This window comes from Drosophila montana, unplaced genomic scaffold (assembly GCF_035044405.1).
Source record: "Drosophila montana isolate Dmon_TW-CO22-7 unplaced genomic scaffold, ASM3504440v1 contig_3846_1, whole genome shotgun sequence".
In the NCBI taxonomy this organism is placed as follows: domain Eukaryota; kingdom Metazoa; phylum Arthropoda; class Insecta; order Diptera; family Drosophilidae; genus Drosophila; species Drosophila montana.
The window spans coordinates 942,990-960,033 of NW_026998718.1; the positions used below are offsets into that span (position 1 = coordinate 942,990).

Genomic DNA, 17,044 nt, shown 5'->3' on the forward strand with positions numbered 1-17,044 from the left:
GCATCCATCATCGTAACCTTTGCGATGTGCCAGGCACATCGGTACGAGCTGAGCACAGAAAACCTAGTGAATGGACACATGGAAAGCCCCAGTTTTTGCTTTTGGGCGTGGCAAGCGAATCATGTTGCGCCTTCTCTCTCTCTTGTTTTTTGCATGGCGCTTCATTTGATACACTCAAAGGTAAAAGGTGCAAAGGCTCAAAACTGGTTTTGATGTTGTGTTCAGGAAGTCTGAACTTTAAGAAGATTTTTAATTTAACTGAGGTTCGTCGATTTTAATCGCAAAAAGAATTAATTTTCTATTCACAATCATGTATCAAGAGCTTAAGTGAAAATATATATTTATATATATTGATATATATATTTCCTATGAACATATATAAATTAATACCTTCTGTTTAGCTACATCATATATATATTTCAAAAGAGTGAGGCAGGTGGGGTTTCAAGAAATAGCAGGATATGGGTATAAAACAGAAGTTTACAATTGACAGCAAAAAGCTTGACGCTATTTTTATGTATTTATACACATAATATTTACATATATTTATTTATATTAACCTTCCTGTTTCTTGGTTAGCTTAGTGAGGTATTTCATGTCAAAAACAAATTACAACAAGCGCCAAAAAATTAACATCAAAAGCGCATAATTCAATTTTGCCATATACTTAATGGCCCAGGCATTGGTGTTGTGCATTCTAATTACAATGCTTGGGTTCTTTACACGCAAGAAGCCAAGTCCAACTCCGGGCCAGATGCCGTTTCTGGAGGAGCTTCATTGGCTGCGTGAGTCGTTATGTCTTCATAAAGATGACAATCAGGCTAAAAGCTGCAACCGGGCCATGTAAACTGGGCCAAAAAACCTGGCCCTAAACTACTAATAATAATAGCCTGTGGTGTGGTGTGTGTGTGTGTGAGTGTGTCTATAGTACTTACACACATTTCATAATTCATGTTATTATATTTATTTTTAAACATATTGCGCGCTGGTCGACACTTTGCATGATTTTCTGCTCGAATGCTTGATTAAGTCGAATGGGTTGCAGAATTTGTAGAAGGGAACGGAGGAGGAGCTACAGCAGAAGCTTCATTTCAATGACGTTCAGCCCTCGAGAGTGTACAGAGGACAACGCTGGGCAAACGATCTGTTAATAAACACCTTCCTACCTACCTCCCGCTCACGCTCTCACTCACTCTTTGTCTGCGATGCATCCTGCAACCCCGACTGCCCACATACTTCACATGTGCATGCATTATTTTAATGACAGTGCCGCGCACGCTGCTTGTGACGCACGCCTCAGATATTAAGTACGACAACGAGGATAGCAACGGCAACGACAACGACAATGACGACGACGTCGCCCAACTCCAACAACAACAACAGCAACCGCTGAATACGCGAAGGACAACGAGATGAGGAGGCACTTCTCAGAACGGGAACATCGTCGCTGGGCACTTGTGTTAATTGCAAGGCGACATTCGCCGCCAAGTGGGGCGGTTTGGGTAACGGCAACCGGCAACCAGCAACGGGCAAACCGGCAACTTGAGTATGGCAACTGCAAATTGTAAATTGCGCTTACACAACTCGCCACTTGCAACCTGTGTCACTGATCGAAAGTTGGCTGCCAGGTCCAGTTGCAAGTTTCAGTTGCACACGCATACGAATTTCGAGCTTATTATGGGTCAGTTGGCGGTTCGTTGATGATGGATCGATATGTTTATGTATATGATGAGAGAGACACAGACAGAGAGAGCGAGACCCATGCAAATTACAATGCACACATTTTGCCCTGTTGCAGTTGTTTATTTTGCATTAATGAGTTTGTAGTTGAGTGTAATGACAGTCTGCAGTACACTGCACTCGTTGTCCTATATAAGACCATGCGCAAGCCCAAATTATCGAAAGGTAAACCAAGCCGGAGGCGTTGTCTACAGTTCGACAAGCACTGGCCCGGATGCCGCTTAACGCTAGGCGGCGCTGCAGTGCCCAGATTGTGTATGGAATATTGATTTAGGGGTTGCTTTTAGTTGATTGGGAGATCAATAGGTATTGGAAATGTGCAAAGCTGGAGTGGGAAACCTATGAACGAATGGGAGGAGTGCAGTTATAGAATCATTGGGCAGGTTTTTGGAAAATGAAAGATGACAGAGAGAGATGAGAGAGAGATAAGACAGAGATCAAAGCTTAAGCTAATGAAGAGTTCATAAGGATACAAATTAATTAGAATAAGATATTCTATTTCCACAAACTATCTCAAATTCTTTGTCTTACCCTATAAAAACTAACGCAGATCTAAGTGCAGCGTTCCTCCGTATTCACAATAGCTCCAATTTCGAAAGCCATTAGACTGTGTTATCTATCGCATTCGCTTCCATCGACATATCCATCTACGACATTCTTCCTGCAGATAATGCCCCCCAGCACAAATGACAGCGAACAGGGCCAAGCAAACAAACACACTAAATGTGTCTCAGGTCGCTTTAAATGCGCTACCCCTATCCCGTTTGCCCTTTGCCGTACCTATGCCCTATGACCTCGGGCACAAAGGCTAGACAACCCTTTCTTTGCACAGTGCCCGTATCGAGGGCATGGCAATCAGTTCTCTCTCTCTTTTTTTTTTTTCTCGTCGCTTGTTTTTTCAGCATTTTCTGTCAAATCGTCATGATTTAATGAAAAAAATCAAGGGAAAAAACTTATTTGCATACGGATATAACTTAGCATTAAACGAGCCAGAGACAGGCCAAAAAAAAAGGATTTTATAGCGAGATTTCCTTTTTTTTTGTATAACGATTATGCAGTGGCGTTTTGTCTATGTGTGTGTGATTGTGCGATAGGAAATGCCTCGACGCTATCTGTTTGTTTGAGATTAATATGCCGTGCATCTGTCGGTCTGCGTCTGCCTGGGCCTTTTTGGGGGATTGTCCCATAGTTTTCGGCCTGTCAGCTCGTTTTCAGTTTTTGTTTTTTGAATGATGGCACGAAATTAGCATGGATACGATTTCACTTTTATAATCAGCGGCGATTTTTTGTTTTGTTTTGTTAAGGTTCGGTTTGGCAGTTGTATAAAATATCATTGAGCTAAAAGTGAGGCGGCAGTCAGTTAAACGCTGGGAATTGTTGATCTCACTCTGCTTGTAAGAAGAGTAAATATATATGTGTACATATTTTGATTATAAAATCAGTTTATAGAAAGAACTTTACCTTTGCGCCTGATGATGTCAGGGCTATACCGAAAAACTGCATTAACATGTTCTTTGTAAAAGTATTTTTAGATTTGCTAAACTTTTATTAAATATTTTATTTAGTACTAGGCACTTATTTTGAGTACTTATGGGATAAGTGATTAGCAAGGACTTTCAAAATAGGTCAGCAGCTGTCCCCCTGCAATATTTTAAGACTGTAACCTCGCGGATTGCCCAGTTCCCAGTGGGAGAAGCAAAAGTCTTAAGCACTTTATCTATAGCGATGAGTAAACATATATTTCACGAGTCAAGTCACAGTCGAATGGACATTCCACATAGACAGCATACTCCCTATGAACTGAACTGATTAAATTATGGCCAAGATTAAATCCTTAGCAACAAATCACGCAATTTTCTTATCAATGGCAAACGATTTGTGTCTTTAGCTCTAGCTTAAAGCACAACAGACGCCGTCAATGCATATCATTAAAGGACAATCGGCCCGCCCAACCACCACTTGCAACACGCAACTTAAGCTGCAACTGAAATATTTATTATAACTTAAATTACCTTCTAATTACGGCGAACGCCCTCAAATTAGCATTTCTACCTGCCCGATACCCAACCCTACCTCCAAAAAGACAAGCTGCCCCGCCGAGCTCTGTGGAAAAACAACATGCAATGCGGCATTTACATAAGAAATTAGCTTGTAAAATTAATCCGCAATAAGCTCGCCTCGAACAGCAGTCGAGCAGCCAAAATTACCGTATTAAAAAGCAATTAGCATTTAAATATCGGGCTACAGACCGAAGACAAAGGGCGCTACCAGAGACGCGGAGTCAGAATTGAGGCGCCACCAGTCAGCATAAAATCGCCGCATATGGGCGGCATTAAGTGGAGCTCTCTGGCTCTGGGCGATCTCTGGCTCCCAGAGTTGAGAAGTGCTCAGGTTGCCGTCGAAAGTTGCTTGGAAATTAAATTTCCGTTTAGTTGCCGAGGCGTCGACGTCGACGACGACGACGACGACGACGGCGGCATTAAAATTAAATTTGCGCTGGGCGCGCAAAATCAAATATGGCCAAATCAGCAATGTTGCCGATAAACAAACGCGTTCGGAAGCCATTAAAAATTATCATTTGCGCATATTGATTAGGACCGAAGCGGCCGAAGCCGAGCGGGGGTGGTGTCTAGTAGGTGGACTGCCGGGTTGGGGTCGGCAGCTACAACAGTAAACATCAGCAGGCCTCGAGGCCTGGGCCTGGTCCTGGGCATGGGCTGTGTCATGTGCCCCTGAGACGCGCACGAGGCGCATTAGATTAGGCGGACGTCTGTTGGGTGGCTGCTGCTTGTTATAGAAAACAAATATCGATTCCATCCCTTAAGTTTACACCCACAGCGTGGTGGCACAGCCATATCGTTACCCTCAATGGCTACCAAACAAAGGAAATGAAAAAAACGAAGCAAAAAATACGGAAAACCAAAAAAAAAAAATGAGAAAAAAAACACCACCCACAGGCAGGCGGGCACAGGCACACCCCTGACAATGCCAGACGCTCGCGAAGGCGCCGGGGATTCTGACATTGACTGTGAGTCGGATTGGGAACTGGCTAGTGAGCACTGGGAACTGTTTGCCGGGACTTGGCTCTGCCTCTGCGGCGCCTGCTCAGCCGAGCAGCGAGCAACCATTAAAATTTCGAAAATCCATCATTGGAAAAATGGTCGAAAAAAAATGTGCGCACAACTTCCGTGGCCATGTTATTTTTTATTTTTTTTTTTTGGCAAGTCTGAGTCTCTGGGCTTGAGGGTAGCTGCTTGTGGGGCTGCTCGAGACTTTTTGCAAATATTTCTATTACATTTTTCAATATTCATAAATTTTGTTGCATAAACGCAGAGAGCAAGTGGGCAACTGATTTGATTTCCTAATTTGCCGCAGCGACCAAAAAACTTAAAACGAATTTGAATTTGGGTTTCAGCCTTTGGCTGTGTGTGTGTGTGTGTGCGTCTCTGCTTAGGCAGCCATGTAAACACAAATCCAATCAAATAAACGAAATTAAGTGCACGTTGATTGGAGCCAAATCTGTTTTTCAGCCTGAATGATGACAATCAGCCAGAAGACTGCGACTGAGACTGACACAAATCGAATCAGCATCAGACAGCGACTTTATTTTTTAGTTAGTTGTGCACAACAACAAAAAATTGATTTCTGCAAACGTGGCACAAAAAATTTCGAATTATTTTTATTTGAATTTACAAACACCAGCCCAAAATATGCCACACACAAATTTGCATTAGGCACCTGTAATTTCTGCAGGACTATAGGCACTGGCAACCGCAATGGCAATTTCCAGGCCAACAGCCTCGCTTATCCTCTGCTCCAGGATTACGAAACGGCTGCCAAAGCAACGCCAGGAAATTTTGATTGTTATTTGTGGAGACAGTAAGAGCCAAATCGCTTGGCCGGCCCAACGCCGTGTTTGCGGCCCAGCAAGGCTCTCACAGGACGCTGGATACAGCACACAGGATACTGACAGTGGCAGTCGCTTTTATTATAATGCGCACCCATAACTTGCACGAAGGTAGCTGCCATGGCCTGTACACACCCGGTAGGGCGGTAGCGGTTAGGGGAAAGTGAAAGCGAAAAATTGAAATGTGAAATATTTTTAAAAACCAATTTCGTTTAGCCGCCGCCCCACAAGCGGGCCGAGTAGCTGCCATAGCTGCTGGCCAAAGCAGAGGAGTTGGTACCAAAAAAAAAAAAAAAATAGAAGAAAAAATGCCATAAATGAAATTGTTTTGTGCTGAATTTGTAAGAATTTCATTGAAGCCAAGCAACAATAATATGATCAGACATATAGTAAATGTTATTGCAGTTTTGCTTGTACAAATATACAAAAGAAGTAAAAATTATGTCATTTAAATAATGTTAAGCCTATTTAAGTGCAACTTCCCTTTCGGAGAGAAGCCCAGATCCGTATTGTTTTCTAATTTAACACCAAACAAACAAAACATGAACTGACTTTCAGTGGCTGTCATAAGCACTTCATAATTAGCACACCCAAAATTGGCACACTTTGTTCAGAGGCCAACCCTCGATGGCCGTTAACAAAAGAAAGCGGCTTGCGGTGAAAGTGAAATTGCGAAAATAGGCGCAAAAAGGCAACACACAACAAAGGGAATTAGCAAACATGACAATGTAAATGACACAAAAGACAAACACACACATACACACACACACACACACACAGGGATTGCGACCCTCAATTCGACTTTGTGACTTAATTGCTTTGACATTTGACGCTGTCAATTTGGCAAAACTGCAAGAGATCGATAAACGATTGGCAAACAGCAACAAACGAGGGTTGATGCCTTTCCCTTAGCGAGGGGATAAATGAGAGGATTTGCCAAATTGTCGGGGCGTTTTTGCTATTATTGCAAATAGAGCCCGCTCCTTGGAACCTGTTGAGCTCCATTGCTAATTAGCTAATACTTAGTTGTGTTCTTGGGGAACTGTTTGGGCATCAGTAGTAGCAGCTGCAGACATAGATCGGCCGTAGGTAGCCGTGACAATTAGCGTCCTGGGAGTTTCTCACGCGTCTTTGGCTTCGCTTGCATAATGCATGAGGCCCGCTGCTCCTGGAGGCAGCCACTCTTAGAAAACGTGCCCTGACTTCGGTCTCATCGTCGCCTTGGCCTTTGTCAGTGGCTGCCAGCAGCCTGCGTGACAGGAAGCAAATGTCCTGTTGTGTCACTCATATGCAAATTGCCAGGCTGCTTTTTTTTCACCGTCACATCGTCTGCTTCTACCTATTAATTAGAATAATAATTAATAAAGCAGCTTCTTGAGTAGATTGCACGTGCAGCAAAGTAATGCACGAATCTTCAACCCCTTGGCTGCCCGGCATCTCAGAAGCGCATAAATTAGTTGCCTCATTGGCAGCCGCTCAGCGGTTGAGAGAGAGAGAGGTTGGGCAGATACTGGGGCTGGGGCTGGTGCAAGTTACCTGCCAAAAAGCAAACCAATTAAATTACAGCAAACAGCAAATGATGCGTACTTAAACACGTCGACGTGATGTGAAAACGAATACCGAATGAGAGCCAAGACCCTGTCAAAGTGTAACTAAATATGATTTCGCTGTTCGTTGGTTCGACTGGAATTTTAGGGTTAATCGAAAATTCAATTTAAATTTGCATATGATTTCTATTTAATTTACGAAAAAAAATATATGTATACCCAGGTTGAGGGGAGGTTGGGTTGAAAGTCGAACTTTTTTTTGGTTTTTGATTTTTTTCTTTTTTTTGGCTGGACAGCTGTCGAATGACTGGCAAAGTTTAGCGGCATTTTTGTAGCCATTTCTTTGACGTTGTTTTCCCTGAGTTTCAACAACATTTCCAATGTGCACACACTTCCTGCATAGACAAAAAACTACGACAACAACAACAACTCAAATAGCAAAAGGACCGCATCCGCAGCCGCATCCTGCTCAGCTGCTGCCTCATCGGCTGCTGCGTATGCAAATTTTTTCCTGAAACATTTTCGTTTTGTTAGCAACCTTTTTACGAGTATTATTTCATTTTTTCATTTTGGGACCCGCTTTCCCGATTGAATGAAGAGTGAAGCATTTTGTTGTCTCGACAATATGTAACTGACACTTGAAGGGGTGTTCAAGCAACATTTGATGTTGTTGTGATAACCGAACTCGACAAAAAATAATGTTAAAATAAAAAAAAACATCAGCTACAGTCAACGGGCAGCAATCTCTAATGTAAAAACTCCATTAGCAGCATTAGCAGTCAGCATTGGAACAGCGTAAACAGTGGCCCCTAAAAGTAGTCGCATGTTTGATGATTTACTGAAATATAAGCCTGATTTATGATGCAAAAAATTTACGGGCTGGCCACAAAAACAAGTTGCCGTTTCCCAAATGCCGTCTAGTACATTAAAAGTGGCCACACTCTTGACAAAAAAAAATACGGATAAAATAGTCAAAAAAAAGAAGAAAACCATCAGCCGCAGCATGCGTTCGAGTCAAATTGATATGGGCCATTAGGGTGGCTAAAATTCTTATATTTTTTTTTGCTGATTTTTCCTCGGCTTAATGCTCCAGACACACGTGTAGCTCCTTGGATTTTTCTCGAGCTCTTTTTAAATGGGCAATTTGTGGGGTTGCAGCGAACTTTATGAGAGCTACGTTAATCTGTACAGCAGTTGTTAAAAAGAAAACCGATATCTGAAAGGTCTTTATATTTGAATAAAAAGCATGGAATTTTTTTAAAATTAATATACTCTCAGGTAAATGTAATTCGGAAAATAAAGACATGTAATAACGAAAAATATAAAAAACAAATATTTCGATTTAAAATAATCGAAAATGGCATTTATGTGGAAATCCCTTTAGATTTGAATCAATTCCAGAGCTGAAAGATTATACATAATACAAATTTTTACAGTGAGTTTTAAAAATTCTTGATACCTTTTTCCGGCCACCAATCAAACACCTCCGAAGAGTGTGTATAATATCGTTTAATATGCCTCATCAAAAGTGGAAATTTCCAACTTTTCTCCACAAAAATACTCGCAGAAGGAACAAATATGGCGGCGCTTGAACAGCTTTGGGGTCGCCTTATCCCGAGGCAATGATGAATAACGGTGCTTAGGCGCCGGACATTTGATTAATGATGCGTTTAGCGCCCCAGCGCGGGGCAACTTGCGCGCGCACACAATTTTCTACGCCATGTTTTTTTTCTAAGTAAAGAAAAAGGAAAATAAAAACGCAGCGCACACTATTTCTCACAATTTTCAGTAGATTTTTTACGCCTGGACATAACTTTATTTTATTAGCACTACGTGGCAATCTGCTGGATTTTCGTGGCATTAAAAGACAATTTTTACAACTTACCAGAGATGAATTTTTCTTTGCTTGTTCATTTTATACCCCGGGGCCACAACTGATGTAGGGTATTATAAAATTGTGCCTTGGATTGATACGTTAAAATAAAATGCAATTAAGCCTCTTTATTCTCTGCTTTTACTCAACTTCTCAAAAGAGAAAAAAAAAAACGGAGTTTAAAAGAAAATTGAAGGATAAAACCTTGTTTTGTGCCACAATATTCTTTTCATGACATAAACCAGTTGGAAGCGGATATATTAAGCACGCGGTATCTGGTAGTCGAGTCGTTAAACATTTTTTTATATTTCACTTTACACACTTTGTGGCAGACGTCCGTCATTTTTTTTGTGGCCAATAAAGCTGCAGACCGATGTTTATTAAATTCTTGCGGGCAAGTTCATTAGACAAAAAGCTGAAATTAATCAGCGGAGCAGGACTGACTCACTCCCCGTCACATTCATGCTCCTTGTAAGCTAGCAGTCGCATGGCCATACTGTAGACATCCAGTGTCAGCTGCAGCTCACTGTGCTGACATAGAATGCAAAATATTGCCCACGGAGAGGGAGAAAACACGGCTCGGATAGAAGTATTACTTATGTTAATTTAGAGAATAGGCTATATGTAGCCCTTCAAGAAGGAATAATTTAAATACTTTGTTACCCATAATATTAGTAGTATTAATTTCGAATCAGATATGAGATCGCTCGCCAGGGATTTTTGATTTTCTGATGAGATATAAAAAAGATATTTATTTATATTACAAAGAGCTGTAAGCTTTTATTGATCTACGGCTTTCTATAATATCGTGCAAATCAAGCAACTTTTTTTTACTTCACGTTCTACAAGTAGGTGAAAAGCATCATGCTAAAACTATATATTCCCTTGGTCAGCTGCAGGGCAGTGGCCATCGAAAGTGGGAGCACATCAGCTGCAGTTAGAACCAGTTCATTCTGCGACTTGGCTAGCATGAGAATCACGATCTTCTGCTCCTTAGCCGGCAGCTCGTACCACAACAAAGTCGAGTAGATTTCATTTGTAAAGTGTTCATTCTATAGAAGAATCGTTGATAATGTCCAGCTTATAATTGAAATCAATTCAGTCTTACCGTAGTTACCACGATGGTGCCCAGGCCGCAAAAGGTGTACATTACTATAAACGAATACATCAAATAGGCGGGAGCAGTGGGCCAGACCTTCATAAAAATGCAAGATATGGTGCACAATATGCTGACGCAGGCCGTTGAAAGCTGCACGAACATGACAATGTTGAATATTTTCTTCGTTCCGTGCAGAATTCTAAAAAATTAAAACTTATATCGAGATCGTTTAGGGGACGTGAATGTTGACCATTTACTTTGCATATTTTTGGTGCCAGGCCAGCAGATCCCAAAACATGTTGTGCATCTCCTCATAGTTATCGGTCTGCAGGACCAGCTCGTTGAGCTCTTGGAATTTCACTTTAAATATGTCCTTTAGTAGCGGCACATTAGTGATAAACAAAAAGAGGTACATGTCGGCACCAAAGTTACCAAATGCACCAAACATCAAGCACATGATGTGCAGTGTGATCAGCATCAGATGTCCGCTGTCGCTATTGTGATTGATACCCGGCACTAGGAAATGTAAGACCATCAACTTCTGGTTGTAGATGACAAAATGGAATAAGGGATAACCGATCATAAAGGTCACGAGAACCGTGTAAACCCATATGAACGCCACCATTAGGTTCCAGAAGGTATTGATGCGCTTGTGCAGATATTTTGTATATTCGCCGTCCATTCCCTCGTACTCCTTGTAAATGGACTCGTAGGTGCCCTGTATGTGCCGCATTACCGACGCATTGGCCACACAGCATAACAACTTCGTTAAACCTTGAATCGCTGAGGCAGCCACGGCAAATGCCTGCAATATTATCGTCCAGTCCTTATTTAATACCACGCCCACATAAACCGTATATAAGGTGCAGGCAAAAAAGAAGATAACGGAGGTGATGACAACATAAGTCAGCGCCCACATACGATAGTTAGGATCGGCGACATCTGTGCCACAGAATTTCGCACAAAAGCGAATGACTTTCACGATCGCACAGAACCGAGACACAGCCGTTTTGGCCATTTTAAGAAAATATAAACAATACAACAGTCAACAATAGAAGCGTTAACCAATGACTGAGAAGCAATACGCCAAGAACATTCCTTTTATTGCTCCAAGAACCTCACATAAAATGTCAAAATATTGACAACTTAATAGGCCAAAATGATTCTCTTTTCTTAAACAATATAATGGGTCAATTAAATAAGTTTAATTGCCTTAGCCGTAATAGTTGTAATTGTTTTAAGGTGCAGAGGAACCACACTAAATGCTCTGTTTTCTGTTGTCCATAATATGATTTATACCATTTAACGTGGGGCGCTTTCGGGCCCACCCGCTTTATACATGAGCACATTTAACACCCTAACCAAAAGCTTCACGCAATTGATTTAATATACAATTTTTTAATAAAAACTGCTGTCGAAATAAAGAAAAGTAAGCCAAAAGAAAACGAGAAAAACAGAAATGAATTGTACAAATTTTTGTTGTGAAACCGACGCTTGAAGATAACTTTAATATCTGGAATTTCAAGTTTAAATAATCAGATTTTGATACTCAAATTTATTTAAGATGCTATAACAAATTGAGAAAATAATTATACTAGTCAAACTATTTTATGGTTGGTATTTTATAATCCAACCTTAAAACGTGACTCTCTATAGTACTATTCTGATGATATATAAGAAAGATATTTATTTATTAAGAGCTTTAAACTTGTATTGATCTACAGCTTTATATAAATCAGATTAATCATGTGCAAATCGAGTAGCTCTTGTTAAATTCCCGCTCTACAAGTAGGTAAGTAGCATCATGCTAAAACTATATATTCCCTTGGTCAGCTGCAGGGCAGTAGCCATCGACAGTGGGAGCACATCAGCTGCAGTTAGAACCAGTTCATTCTGCGACTTGGCTAGCATGAGAATAACGATCTTCTGCTCCTTAACCGGCAGCTCGTACCACAACAAAGTCGAGTAGATTTCGTTTGTAAAATGTTCATTCTATAGAGGAATTTTTGATAATGTTCAGCTGATAATTGAAACTAACACAGCCTTACCGTAGTCTCTACTATGGTGCCCAGGCCGCAAAAAGTGTACATTACTATAAACGAATACATCAAATAGGCGGGAGCAGTGGGCCAGACCTTCATAAAAATGCAAGATATGGTGCACAATATGCTGACGCAGGCCGTTGAAAGCTGGACGAACATAACAGTTTTAAAGATTTTCTTCGTTCCGTGCAGAATTCTAAAAAATTTTAACTTTTAACGAGGTCGTATAGGGGACGTGAATGTTGACCATTTACTTTGCATATTTTTGGTGCCAGGCCAGCAGATCCCAAAACATGTTGTGCATCTCCTCATACTTATCGGTCTGCAGGACCAGCTCGTTGAGCTCTTGGAATTTCACTTTAAATATGTCCTTTAGTAGCGGCACATTGGTGATAAACAAAAAGAGGTACATATCCCCACCAAAGTTACCGAATGCACCAAACATCAAGCACATGATGTGCAGTGTGATCAGCATCACATGTCCGCTGTCGCTATTGTGATTGATACCCGGCACTAGGAAATGTAAGACCATCAACTTCTGGTTGTAGACGACAAAGTAGAACAAGGGATAGCAGATCATAGCGGTCACTATGCTCGTGTACACCCATATGAAGGCCACCATTAGGTTCCAGAAAGTATTGATGTGCTTGTGCAGATATTTTGTATATTCGCCGTCCCTTCCTTCGTACTCCTTGTAAATGTACTCGTAGGTTCCCTGTATCTGACGCATTGCTGGCGCATTGGCCACACAGCACAACAGCTTCGTTAAACCCTGAATGGCTGAGGCAGCCACGGCAAATGCCTGCAATATTATCGTCCAGTCCTTATTTAATACCACGCCCACATAAACCGTATATAAGGTGCAGGCAAAAAAGAAGATAACGGAGGTGATGACAATATAAGTCAGTGCCCACATACGATAGTTAGGATCGGAGACATCTGTGCCACAGAAGTTTGCACAAAAGCGAATGACTTTCACGATCGCACGGAACCGGGATACAGCCGTTTTGGCCATTGTAGAAATTATAATCAAATAAAACAGTCCACAATAGACGCGTTAACCAATGACTGAGAAGCAATACGCCAAGAACATTCCTTTTATTGCTCCAAGAACCTCACATAAAATGTCAAAATATTGACAACTTAATAGGCCAAAATGATTCTCTTTTCTTAAACAATATAATGGGTCAATTAAATAAGTTTTAATTGCCTTAGCCGTAATAGTTGTAATTGTTTTAAGGTGCAGAGGAACCACACTAAATGCTCTGCTTTCTGTTGTCCATAATATGATTTATACCATTTAACGTGGGGCGCTTTCGGGCCCACCCGCTTTATACATGAGCACATTTAACACCCCAAACAAAAGCTGCACGCAATTGATTTAATATACAATTTTTTAATAAAATCTGTTGTCGAAATAAAGAAATGTAAGCCAAAAGAAAACGAGAAAAACAGAAATGAATTGGACAAATTTTTGTTGTGAAACCGACGCTTAAATACCTTAAAAAATATTTATATTATATACCACCATATACCATAACTAAAATATCTGGAATTTCAAAGTATACTTAATCAGGAGTTGATTCGCGAATTTTGTTTAGTTGGCATACCAAATTAAGAAAATTATGAGAATAGTCAAACTGTTTTTTGGTTGGTATTTTATAATCTAAGCCCAACTTAAAATATGCGACTTTTGGTAGAGATATGTTTACCTTCCTTCATCAAGAAGTATGCCAAAGTCTAGCTAAAAACTGCTTTTATATTACAATATATTTATACAAGGCACACGGTTCCGGGGCAAATCCTGCTACTTCTGCCTGCTTCCAAATCTCGCATCAAATTTTGTTCTCCCAAACCGGAAGCGAAAAAGAAAATGTAAAGCGCCTAAGCTTGGGCCCAACAACTAATAAAGGCTATCAACAACAGCTCAAACAGCACCAACAACAACCACAACAACAACAAAGTCCTAACAACGTGCAATGGACAATGGAAAACTGGCGCAAAACAAACAGCAAGAAGAAGAAGAAGAAGCAGCACGCGTTGCTGGCAGCGGAGTTGAGAATGATTCTTCATACGCACTCAAGTGTATATTTTCTCATTTTCTTGCATTTAACTTAAAATTTGCTTTGAAGTTTTGACATTTCATAAAGCAGATTTCGTTTCCCACCCAATGTAGATTTTTATTTATACACAACGAAAATGTTCTTCCTTTTTTTTTCTATCGAAAATCCAAGCAAACAAAAGTAAAAGCTACGTCGCAGCGTCGACGGCGCCTGCAGAAAATTTCAGTTTCAATCACCCCTGCGGAAGGTGTGGCCTCAACAACAAAACAGCAGAAAAAAACGACCCTCACAAGCCCTGGCCTGTGCGTGCTCCCAGCCCAAATCCCTCCCTGCCCAGTCCTGTGCCCACATGAGCCAGGCACGGCGTATACTTAATATGAAAGACGATGACGAGGCTGGCTTAAAGTAGCCAAGGCGACGTAGAAGAAGCTGCCACAGAAGTTCGACGTAGGCCTTTGAGGCAGCATTAGCTGCCTCACAAAATTGCTGGCTCGTTAGTTGCCAGGTAGCAGCGACGCCGGCAGCGCAGCGACAGAGACAACGACAGCGACTTCCTGTCTCACATGCTCTCTCACAATGTGCGTTTATTTCTTGCTCGCTCGCACACGCACAGGCCTCACGGTGGTTGAGGGGCAGGGTTGCTGCCCTGAGCCTCAGGATACGCTAATTTCCAGTCACACATTTCCAGTGGAAAGTGCGTGTACAACTGCCGCTGGCCGACAGGCGGCGCCACCGTCTACATAAACTCGTCTCTACTAATTGCCAGCTCGTTGCCACTTGTTTTGGCTTGTTTATCTCTAATTATATTTTAATTTGCACAATGTTTCTGTTTGTCAGTTTTTGTGCGTTTTTATTTTTTTTATTTTTCGCGCACTGCCCCAAAGTGTTTGCTCTGCACGCGCGGCATCCCGGCGCACATTTTAATTGCAATTATGGAAGGCCGACGCTTCGGCGATACTCAAGGCTTGTCCTTGCCACAAGGCGTTGTGCTTGGCACGTAGCAGCATCAATGGGCCACTAATTATACCGGCAGGACCTGGCTAGCCGCCACGGCAACAAATTTATGCCGAATCTTTCACTTGTTTGGGGGTAATTACTTTATGGACTCAAGGAAATTGAGCGAGTGCACAAATTTGGAATTTTAAACAGTGGCATCAGAGACAATTGGAAACAGTGGGCTTAAATATTTTAAAGTGGCATGTCTTGTCGTGAATAACTCGTTTGGTTGTGTTCAGACACCAGAGAACTGCAAGTCAGGCAACTTCTTGAGAAATGTTGCCAAAACTTCGCATCGAAAAAATCAACCGAATATTTTCATAGATAGGTTTTGCTGAGGCCAGTCACGTACGGGGCAGCTCATTTCCTGGCCACGGGTCGCAAAGGTGTCAAACGGATGTAGAGACGTGCCGCGTATGCACAATGTCCTGCCGGAGCTTGTGGGCTCCGTCCGGTAATCAACGAAACCCGAGAAAACCGCGCCCCAACTCAAGCTTAGGCAAACTTTAAACGTTTCCTAATTGTCAAACTGCCGCTGGCCGACATCCTTGCGCACAGGACACGAAGTGCCACACAATTAAACATCGCCAGCAAAACCGCCAAAAGACAAGAAAAGTAAAAAGTACAAAAAAAAAAGAAAAAAACCCCAAGCAATGCCGAAGGAAAGCTGCAGGCGAGCGCGCGCTATGTTAATTAATTTGCCAGGACATCCGTGACGAGAATGGGGGGGAGAAAGGAGGAGGGCGGCAGGACTGTAGCTGCGTGTTTATTTTATGCCGTCGCGCTTAAGTGGTAAGCCCCATTAACAACTGCCTGTCGTTTGGCAGCGAAATAATGGCGTTAGATCATCGTCTCCCTGGCCAGGACACTGGCTAAGGACGAACGCTCAGCAGTGTGCGTCATTTGAGCGCTGAAAGCTTTCAGCGTAAACTGTTGGAAATTAAGAAATGTTTCTCCACACTCCACGCTCGCACACAAACACACCCACCCAACTAACCAACTACACAACTGAGGTCTCAGCCGCAGTTCTGATGCCCCCTGGTTCAGGTTCCATCATCGTCATATTTCATGGCTTTTCCGGGTTCTGCTCTGTTGTTTTATGGGCGCCATTTGGACTTGTTGTTGTCCTTGCTGTTGTTGTTTTTGTTGAGTAGTTACCATTGTTAATGTCCTGGCAACCACAAATGGCGACCAATCTGCGCCCAACCACCAGCACAACGGACGACGGCCGGTCTTTGGTTTGTCTTTTGCGGTTTCCTTCTGTATTTCTCTCTTGGATGTTTTTCTTTAATTTTCTTCCTGGCCAAGTGGCTTGCTTGTGGGCGCGCTTACAATAATTAGATGTAACGGATATTGTAATTGGTGTTAAATTGCGCCAGAGGCCGTGTTATTGCTTGTCGTTTATAAGGCTGCGGGGGCGTGGTTACGACATTTTTTATAAAAACAGAACATGCTAAATTTTTTGTGGAATATTGAATACACGATTTTGGGCTCATTTTATTAAGACTATAATTTATTAACGTTAAAGCAGAATTAAAAATAGCCCCGCATTTCTTTTAAACAATTCGTTAAACTATGCTATGCTGTTTAGTTTTCGAACACACTCACAAGTTAAAGTTTCAAAGAACTTCGCGCAAAGACATGTAAGAACAAACTGAATAAACACATCCTGAACAAATTCAACTCGATCAGCGACAATCTTACCTGACTGCTGATTGTCTCTTGGCAAAGAAAACTCTCAGATTCGAATCTCAGCCTTCTCATGGCCGGCAATTAG

The 17,044-nt window shown here is 41.7% G+C and overlaps 2 protein-coding genes across 2 annotated transcripts; both read right to left on the reverse strand.

Moving 5' to 3' along the window:
* Window positions 1-9,909: 9,909 nt before the first annotated feature.
* Window positions 9,910-11,187, reverse strand: LOC135438077 (odorant receptor 67d-like; the record flags this gene model as incomplete). Its single annotated transcript, XM_064696227.1, has 3 exons — window positions 9,910-10,119; window positions 10,176-10,365; window positions 10,424-11,187. Coding segments are annotated over 3 exons (1,164 nt in total), but the record flags the coding sequence as incomplete, so codon positions are not given.
* A 761-nt stretch (window positions 11,188-11,948) lies between these two features.
* On the reverse strand, window positions 11,949-13,223 carry LOC135438078 (odorant receptor 67d-like). The gene is made up of 3 exons (XM_064696228.1): window positions 12,463-13,223; window positions 12,215-12,404; window positions 11,949-12,158 (listed from the first exon to the last, which is right to left on the reverse strand). Exons 1-3 carry the CDS (start codon window positions 13,221-13,223, stop codon window positions 11,949-11,951), a joined length of 1,161 nt encoding a protein of 386 aa, XP_064552298.1.
* Between the last annotated feature and the right edge of the window lie 3,821 nt (window positions 13,224-17,044).

Coding starts and splice junctions, on each gene's coding strand:
- LOC135438078 (XM_064696228.1), bottom strand. CDS start 13,223: ATGGCCAAAACGGCTGTATCCCGGTTCCGTGCGATCGTGAAAGTCATT. Junction 12,405..12,462: donor TGGCACCAAAAATATGCAAA/GTAAATGGTCAA, acceptor AAAATTTTTTAG/AATTCTGCACGGAACGAAGA. Junction 12,159..12,214: donor GCACCATAGTAGAGACTACG/GTAAGGCTGTGT, acceptor ATTCCTCTATAG/AATGAACATTTTACAAACGA.